The sequence below is a fragment of the Bidens hawaiensis genome, unplaced genomic scaffold (assembly GCF_021521415.1).
Source record: "Bidens hawaiensis isolate Kalapana, Puna unplaced genomic scaffold, B.hawaiensis_p1.1 tig00012834_1, whole genome shotgun sequence".
Classification (NCBI taxonomy): Eukaryota; Viridiplantae; Streptophyta; class Magnoliopsida; order Asterales; family Asteraceae; genus Bidens; species Bidens hawaiensis.
Window position 1 is genome coordinate 732,346 of NW_027492070.1, and position 9,477 is coordinate 741,822.

Sequence of the window (9,477 nt, forward strand, 5' to 3'; positions counted from 1 at the left end):
AAAAAGCATATCTTAAGTTCGTTTGTACGTATGCACACAATAATAGTGTATTTAAAATTTAAAATTCATCAAATATCTTATTTAAAAATACAGATATATTAGCAAATACACAATTTTAAGATTAAGATAGGGATATGCTCTTTATAATATTTATTACTTAGGGATACATTTTTATTAAAGAAAAAATATGTTGAGCACTAAGAGAATCAGATAATACTTGCACATTATGCATTGAAGATAATCAAGGTTCAATAAGAGAGAAATTGTGATGGTTACATGACAATCTTATGCATTACATTCAAAATACCATGTATTATGAGGTTCTTACAGTTCTCAGCATATTATTGGTTCTGAAATGAACGCTCTTCTATTTAATCTTAATTTTTTTTAAGAGAAAAAGTGTTCCAAGTGATTGTTATTATTGTTTGTTAGAGATTCTGGAAGGCGAGGAACGAAATAAACTCTCTTCTATTTAATCTAAACTAATAACGTGATCAAATTGGTGTCGGTTTATTTTAATGTAAGAGTCTGTTTGGTATGAGGTAATATTATGAATGAGAGAATGAAATAGATAAGGAAATTAAATTCATTATTACCATTTCATTGTCTTGTTTAGTTACCATGTAAGAATGAAATTAATCATCATTTTATTACTATTTTTTTATTAAATAGTAAACTATACACATAATATTTTTATCAATTAATAGAATGGTAATAACATAATATGATATAGTAATAAAAATATAGTAATTATTATAATTTAATAATAGTTATACTATACTATAATAAAATAATAATATTGATGATGATGATGATGATGATAATTGTTGATTACTTTTCATTATATTCATCGAAGGAACGAAAGAATAAACACAATTTTTTAAGGAGTAAAAAATTGTTATATATGAAAAGAATTGCATTACTTAGAAATAATTCATTTCATTAAAAAATGACAACTCTTTGGAATAATCTATTTCATTCCATTTATCATTACTTAGAAACAATTCATTTCATTGACGAATGACAGCTTTTTAAAATGATCCATTTCATTTCGTTTATTATTACTTTATACCAAACGCTATATAAGCTATTTTAGGTTATGCTCCTCTTGCCTTGACCTTGAGGAAGGGTTGCTAATTTGTTGGATGTGTCTACAATTAAAAAATTAAAAAACGGGTTAAACCTTCATTTTTTTTCAATTAAATTTAACAACTCTTGCATGCACCTAAAAGTTGCCAATATGAGTGGGACTTGTTTACTCATACATACTTGTAAGAAACAATCTCTATCAATGTCATGGGCTTCCAGCCATTAATGCTGTCTCTCTCTTAACCTTCATCATCCATACCCTTTTTTATTAAACCACATTCTTCTCTATCTTGCTCACAAATTTTAGTGTTTTTATCAAAATTGGAACCAATTGCTTCCATGTTTATGCAATTAGACTGTTTTTAGTGAAACCCGTATCAAATTTTACAGCTTTAATCCAATATTTTCACATCCAAATCTGTTTTGCATGTTCTTGATAACAGATTACTCTGTTTCTTCACACACTTCAGTTTCAAGAATTTTGGGGAAAATTGTTATTTAAAGTCAAGAATTGATATGGGTGTTTGCTTCAGTGCTCAAACTAAAGATAAGAACTCATTTCATAAAGGTATAATTCATCAATTTTTTAAATTTATTTGGGTATTTTTGTGATTTTCTTTGATTTACCCTGTTTTTTTTTTAGTTTTCCTCTAAAATCTTGATACTATGGTTATACTGACACATCATACAACCGATAATGTTTGGCGGGTTAAATGAGGTGTTATACTAACATGGGTTTTGATCAAATACAAATAAAATCAACATGTTAACTGTGAGAATAGAGTATGATAATTATATATACAACATAGTGTATCTATAGTGTAGTGTAATTACAACATAGTGTAATTACACTATGATATAATTACATAATTACAACGCTTATAAATATAATTAAACTATTTGATTTTCACAGTTAACACGTTAATTTAATTTGTACGATAACTTTCCTCACACTAACACATGATACCAGCCGTGTGTAAGGTTGTTCAAACAAGTAGAACTTGCTTGTTTAAATTAAACCCCAAATTTTAATAAGCAAATAATAATTATAAAAATAATGAAAAAGAGAAAAAAAATAAATGTAATATTATAAATTCTCTAAGTTAGAGATTTTGTCTGATGCATATACTAAAAAGTTATATTTTTGTCTTTCATATATCAATACTTGTAACACGAGCCATAAGGTGGCTCGAGCTTGATTTTTAAGCTCAATAAAATAAACGAGCTAAGCCTGCTTGGTTGGACTCGAGCTTAAGCCAGAGCCCAACCTGGCTCAGCTCGTTTACAACCCTAGCTGCATGAGGTGGCAAACTGACACATCATATAGGCAATATAACTCTACAGAAATTGACTAACATGATAAAAGTTATATGGACCATATAACCTCATAAAGCCCGTATGATGTGGCAGGACATGCTGATGCACATATAGCATCATCCTTATTTAAACAAATTATACGAGTGAGTGAATTAATGAACGAATTTGTCTACTCGACTATCCAATAAAGTCCATATTTCGTATCGAATTTGTGTAATTTAAGAATATGTGTATGATTTCAGGAGGAGTAGATTCAGATACCAATGATCATAGCAATTCAAACAGCAGTAAGGTTTCATCAATGCCGCCAACACCCTGCACCGAAGGCGAGATTTTACAATCACCAAATTTGAAAAGTTTTAGCTTTGCGGATTTAAAATTGTCGACCCGAAATTTCCGGCCTGATAGCGTGTTGGGAGAAGGCGGGTTCGGGCCGGTTTTCGAGGGTTGGATTGATGAACACTCTTTTGCTGCTACTAAGCCCGGAACAGGAATTGTTGTTGCTGTTAAAAAGCTTACTCAATAAAGTTTTCAAGGTCATAGAGAATGGCTGGTGAGAATATTTTAATTTGTGTATTATTTTTGGCGGGTCAAACGGGTAAAATGAAATAATTTAGCTTAAAAAATACGGGTTTAATGTTTTTTTGTATAAGCCTAGTTTAAGTTTTTAGATTATTATTGAAATAATATAATTTTTGATACATTTGGGTCTCTCGCCCCCGATGCTGCTATGTTTTTAAAAAGATTTCAGCGGGTTGTGCACAGTAACTCAACGACGCCGAAGAACGATAACTTTGTTTTCAGTAGGATCGGGTTTGTTATTCAAAAGGGGATGGCGGGAAACTTGTTGCCCGCTTACCTGCCTTTCTGTCGTAACTGGATCCTTTTTTTAGTTAAATGAAAAGGAAACAGGTCCAATGTTTTTTTTAATGATTAAACCTAATTTTAGTTTTTAGATTACTATTGAAATTACGTAATTAATATAATTTAGCTTGAAAGGAAACGGGTCAAATGTTTTGTAATGCATAAATCTATTAAAGGTTCTACATTAATATTAAAATAATATTTTTGTTTTTTTTTTGAAAAATTAGCTTAAAAGGAAACAGGTTGAATGTTTTTAAATACTTTAGTTTATTGTTGAAACAATATGATTTCTGTATTTATATTTAACACACTAATTAAGAAAGTTAAAATTATTTTGACAAAAAATGTTTTGGGTAAACCTAAACCCGACCCATTTTGACCAGTCAACCAACCCGCACCTTACTTATTTTCCCTATCAATATTTCTTGGTTTGTCAATGTATTATCTTTGGATACGTTTTTTTAGGCAGAAGTGAATTATCTCGGGCAATTTTCACACCCGAATCTTGTACAATTGATCGGGTACTGTTTAGAGGACGAACAACGGCTTTTAGTATACGAATTCATGCCTCGTGGGAGCTTGGAAAACCACTTGTTTAGAAGTGAGTTACTTAGTTCATTATACTTCTATATTTCTGGATTTATTACACAAAACTTACAAATTATATCATATGTTTTTTGTCTTGGAAAATAATAAATAGGAGGATCATATTTTCAACCGTTATCATGGAGTCTCCGTTTAAAGGCGGCTCTTGGAGCTGCTAAAGGACTTGCGTTTCTTCATGGTGCGAAAACGAAAGTGATTTATCGCGATTTCAAGACTTCTAATGTGTTGCTAGATTCGGTATGTCATGTATTTTTATAAATATTTGCACCAAATAAAGTACACATTGTTAAGATTAGTTATAATGGCAATTTTACCCTTACATATGTACATGTAGAACTACAATGCAAAGCTATCGGATTTCGGGCTAGCCAAGGATGGACCGGTTGGTGATAAGAGTCACGTCTCGACTCGGGTCATGGGGACCCATGGATACACAGCTCCTGAGTATCTAGCCACCGGTATGCAGACCAAGGGGTGTAATGAGTCAAATCGAGCTGAGCCCAAGCTCAAGCCAGTTCGAGCTCTATTTCTAAAGCTTGATCTTGGCTCGTGAGTAGTTTTTAAGCTCGGGTTTGGCTCGTTTATTATTTACTAAATGTTTTATATACATTTATAACTGTTTCTTATTTATATCTTATTTAAATATTTCATATATAACTTCTTATTGTTTTAGCTATTTTTATATTGTTTTAGCTTGGCTCGATTCGTGTCAAAATCCCAAATTTGATTCTTTATTGCTAATTATTTCGGTGTTTTCTCACATTTTAGGTCATTTGACAGCTAAGAGTGATGTTTATAGTTTTGGTGTGGTTCTTCTTGAAATGTTATCGGGCCAAAGAGTAGTGGACAAAAATAGACAAATGGGCAAACACAGTTTGGTTGAATGGGTCAAGCCCTACTTGGCCAACAAACGAAAAGTTTTACGGGTTTTAGATAACCGTCTCGAGGGCCAGTACACGTTAGAAGCTGCCTACGCGGTTGGAAATGTATCTTTAAGGTGTTTATCGTTTGAGCCCAAGTTCAGGCCCAATATGGCGGAAGTGGTCAAAGAACTCGAGAGGCTTCAGGAGCCAGTAGAGACCCGGCCCAGAAGACACTCGAGTCATGGAGCCCGGCCAAGGAGAGCGAGCTCGGGAGATCTTTCGAGCAGTGATAGTGGTGGGCCTGCCGCATCTCCCGGGCCTCAAGATTCTCTACATACCAAGTGATGTCAAGAAATGAATACTAATTGGGCCAAAAGTTTGTATAGTTATTTGGACTAAGTTTACCATATCTTTTTGACCCAATTTGTAATTGAGATATTGTGTTTCCCTCTAGTTTCTAGTTATTTACAAAATCATCCATGAACTTTATCTTGTTTTTACTTTTTTGATATTTTGAGTGCTAATTTTGGTATAAAGTAACAGGATATTACACTTTTTTAGTAAGCTATTCTGGGTTGGAAGTTTTAGGAAGTGTTTTTAAACCAGATCGGTCATCAAACCAGGTACACTACTAGCTTGCTAGTTGTGGACCGGTCGAATAAGTAGAATCAAACTAAAAAATATGTAAATTCAACCATGAATTAACGAATCGAGCACAAAAACGAGATCATGTGAGAATTCCTTTTAAAATTTTAAAAAAATGTTTGAATATTCTATACGATGTAATCTAGGATTCACTTGTTCACCGGTCAGGATTTTTTTATCTTTTGACTAAAACCACACTACTGGTTCGGTCTGTTTTAACACCTCAACCTTCTATGTTAGCCAAATTTTAATATATGATATTTCAACACTTATCTTCCACATTTTTTACAAATATAGAATAATATCAGCAAAAGCCCTACACTCAACTCCGACCCGTTTTGACCCGTTGCAAAGTCAAAGGAAAAACACCATATAAAAGAACCATGTAAGAGAAAGAAACATATTTGCAATGCAAACAGAGAAAAAATAATAATAATAACCATTTGGGTTGGCAAATAAAATGTGTTCGTTATATATTCATATAATTATTTTTGCTCCCCATCTTTACATATTAATAGAAAATCACTCCAAGCTTGTATATACCAACTAACCTTAACCACTACTCTTTTAATTATATCCACAAATCTTAAAAAACCTTAAGGCTTAAACATCAAACACTATGTTTAACCATACTTGATGGCCAATGTCTCCAATCCAATCTGCCAATTGACCTATTCCTCAAGTCTTTAAAATCAAAACCTTTCTTTATTGAATTCCCATTAACCTCATGCTTTCTTCTTATTATTTCGCTTCGTCCCACTTCAGTCTCGTTTATAACAAACTGGGCTTCGGGCCTGGGATCGGGCCCGTTAACAGCTTGTGGTGGTGACAAATCATTAATGATTTTCCCAATCATTTCAACCATTTCACTCATTTTGGGCCGGGCTTTCGGGTTCTTGTTAAGACATTTTTGGGCTACATGTGAAAGTTTTTGGGCCGATTTGAGGGAATAGTCTCCTTCGAGACGTGGGTCCATTATAAGATGGAATTTTTTTGAATCTGAAACGTACGGTTTCACCCATTCTAATAGCTTTTGTTCGTTTCTTGGTAAGTTTCGTTCCACTGCTCGTCGGCCTGTGATAAGCTCATATAGGACCACACCGAAACTCCAAACGTCACTTTTTGCTGTTAATCGGCCCGTGTGGATATACTCGGGTGCTGCATAACCTATCGTCCCAACAACCTTAAAGAAATCAAATAGCGGAAAATGGTGGTGTTAGTTATTTCCATTCGTTAAAAAACTGACAAAAAATTTGGTGTTTTGTTCACTTACTACAGAAATTTTTTATAGTTACAATATCAATAAGTCAATAACAATATAATCTTTAAAGTCATTAAAAAGGTTTCATACATTCAAAAGTACATTTTGGGTAGCTTCCATCTTTCGATCCAGTTTGACCCGTTTCATTTTTTTGGATTTAATGTGACACATTTGATTAAAATTTTGTCACCTATTTGAAGATACATTTTGATGCAGTTGATCTGCACTAAAAATGCGCTTTGGGTAAATTTGTCTTTTGACCAACTTGACATGTTTCTGCCTCGATTTTACCCGTTTGACCCATTTGGTATCAAACAATAACTCAAGTTGACCCGTTCGTACACAAATAAGTTGACTTTTTGTAATCAAAAGATTGAAAAGAAAGGAACATACAACTGTTGAAACATGGCCCATTCCATCAGTTGGGCCTTGTCTAGCAAGCCCAAAATCCGAAAGCTTCGGGTTAAAATCTTCATCCAAAAGAATATTCGAAGTCTTAAAATCCCGAAAAATTAACTGCACCAAAACAATTACAAAAAGATTATAAAATCTGTTACTCAAATAATTATTAAACAATACGCAGTACCTGAAAATCCATTTCTTCATGTAAATAAGCCAACCCGCGGGCCGCCCCTTGAGCAATTTGCAAACGGGCAATCCAAGAAAGAGTAGGCCCGACCCGGCCCAACAAATGGTCTTCCAAGCTTTTATTTAGCATAAGCTCGTACACTAATAAGCGTTGGATCCCTCTTTCGTCGTCTTCTGCACAATATCCTATCAATTTGACAAGATTTGGATGGTTGACCACACCCAAAATGTTGACTTCATTGATCCACTCTTTATGCCCCTGAATACTAGAAGATGTAATTTCAACAAAAATCTATAAGATAACAAAAAAGTAGTCTTAACAACTTTACATAAAAGTCATAAGGTATCCCCACATGGCATAATTAATAATCTCATAATCCAACCAGAATATGCTAAAGAATCTTGATCAGTACATTGCATTTGACATTCAAATTTATGCCTAGTAAGTTAATCTTAATCTTAATTATAGAAATGATTATAAACTTTATAAACAAAAGTAATCTTAGTGATAACTCAATCATAATTATAGTGACTGTGCTCAAAAACCTAGGGGTGCAAAAGAGCCAAGCTGCTTGCGAGCTACTCGAGACTGGATCGATAAAAAAGCTTGAAATGAGCCAGAGCCGAGCTCGAGCCTTGTATGGGAAGATTGTTTAGACTCATCAAGCCTTAACGAGCTTAATTGTTTTTTAAGGTTTAACTCCTTTTGACTTATATGTATTAATATCACACTACATAGCAGAGCTCGAGCCAAGCCTTGGCTCGTTAAGGTTTTTTCTCAAATACATAAAAATAATTAAAAGTGTGTATTAAGTATTAACATATAATAAACGATCCAAGCCTGATCTTGAAAAAAAGACTCACGAGCCGAGCTCGAGATTTAGAAAAAAAAACTCAAAACGAGCGAAGATCGGGCTTAGATAGTTTACACTTTACACCCCTAAATTTTCAGTGATTGTGCTCGTAAATAGGGCCCGGTTTGTGGGTAGTGCAAGCCGTACATTTGGTCGAGGCCCGTAATTTTGGGGCCAATACCTTTTTATATTTATATTTTTTATGTATATATTTAAGAATATAAACAGTATAAAATAGGATTGGACCTTAATTACCACATAATTATTGGCCCAAAACTTTTTTAAGCTTATATATTTCGTTACTCGTGAAGGCATTCAGTGATACAGGCCTTTTTGTTTCATCTAGGCCAAGGTATTTAAAATTTAAATATTCAGAGACGGCCCTGCTTGTAAAACCAATTAATAAAATTTTTGAGCCCGTGGCTAATTCTCAAATAAATTTTTCCATAATTATAGTGATTGAGCTCCTAAAACCTTTATTTAAAAGAAAAAACAAAAATCAAATAACTGACAAATTATTATTTCAGCTAGACCTAGGTATTTAAATCCTCGGGAGCAGTGAAAGTGTGAAACAAAAGGGTAAAAACTCATGCCTGGAACCCGTTCCTACTCAACTGTTTAACCGCAACACCTTGAGCATCGACAAGACCTCTATAAACACACCCGAACCCGCCTTCACCAATCACAAGCCCTCTATTAAACCCCTTAGTCGCAGATTTCAACTCGGAGAATTTAAACACTCTTAGATCGTTGGATCGGCGTTGAATTAAAAGCTCAGAGAATCCAACGGCGTCGTTTAAGTCTCTTGAATTATTATTATTATTAGAATCGTATTCTGATCGGCGGCTTGTGTCGAAGCTGGTGGACATGACGCTTAAGGAACGAGTCCACGTGGATGAGGAGGCTTTGGTGGATGTGCGTGAGAGGATGGTGGAGTTGTCGGTTTGGGTGCATCGGCGGTTGTCGCCGATGCTGAAGTGGAAGCATTTTAACATTTTAAGGTTGTTGTTGTCGCCGGTGGTTGGTTGGTTTGTTGAAGACGGGTTCAACTGATTGGAATGTTCTTCCAACGTTGAACTTTATTTATGTGTGTGTTGGTTTATATATTCGGTTTGTGTTTATATTTATAAGTCAAGAAAAGATGGCTAATTTCTTTTACAATGGTAGAATCTTCTTGAGTCAGGCTATCGCACTTTTTAATTTAAAGATTTTGTTATTCTTTGAAGTAATACACGATATGATTAAAATTTGGGTGGGTTTAATATTCAAACTGGAAACCTCACAAAACTTAGATTAATTCTTTTATTACCAATATCTACCTATTCTACCCAAAGTTATTAATGCTTAGAGCATTGGAAATACCTCTCACGGGGGCACCGTGAGAGGCCTT

General features: G+C 34.0%; 1 protein-coding gene and 1 pseudogene across 2 annotated transcripts; one reads left to right on the forward strand and one right to left on the reverse strand.

The window, feature by feature from the left end:
• The first annotated feature begins 1,217 nt into the window (after positions 1–1,217).
• On the forward strand, positions 1,218–5,228 carry LOC143542387 (putative serine/threonine-protein kinase PBL9; annotated as a pseudogene). The gene is made up of 6 exons (XR_013136892.1): positions 1,218–1,657; positions 2,649–2,959; positions 3,736–3,871; positions 3,971–4,113; positions 4,211–4,334; positions 4,645–5,228. The product of XR_013136892.1 is annotated as a putative serine/threonine-protein kinase PBL9 (transcript).
• Positions 5,229–5,955: 727 nt separating this feature from the next.
• Positions 5,956–9,176, reverse strand: LOC143542386 (serine/threonine-protein kinase PCRK1-like). The gene is made up of 4 exons (XM_077034983.1): positions 8,688–9,176; positions 7,232–7,499; positions 7,039–7,161; positions 5,956–6,567 (listed from the first exon to the last, which is right to left on the reverse strand). The coding sequence occupies exons 1-4, from the start codon at positions 9,080–9,082 to the stop codon at positions 5,995–5,997; spliced, it is 1,359 nt and encodes a 452-aa protein (XP_076891098.1). The 5' UTR covers positions 9,083–9,176; the 3' UTR covers positions 5,956–5,994.
• Between the last annotated feature and the right edge of the window lie 301 nt (positions 9,177–9,477).

What these genes read in the sequence shown, in the direction of transcription:
- LOC143542386 (XM_077034983.1), bottom strand. Translation starts at nt 9,082, where the DNA reads ATGTTAAAATGCTTCCACTTCAGCATCGGCGACAACCGCCGATGCACC. An exon ending in ATGAAGAAATGGATTTTCAG is followed by an intron (nt 7,162 to 7,231) that starts GTACTGCGTATT and finishes GTTTTGGTGCAG; the next exon opens with TTAATTTTTCGGGATTTTAA. An exon ending in TGGGCCATGTTTCAACAGTT is followed by an intron (nt 6,568 to 7,038) that starts GTATGTTCCTTT and finishes GATTTCTTTAAG; the next exon opens with GTTGTTGGGACGATAGGTTA.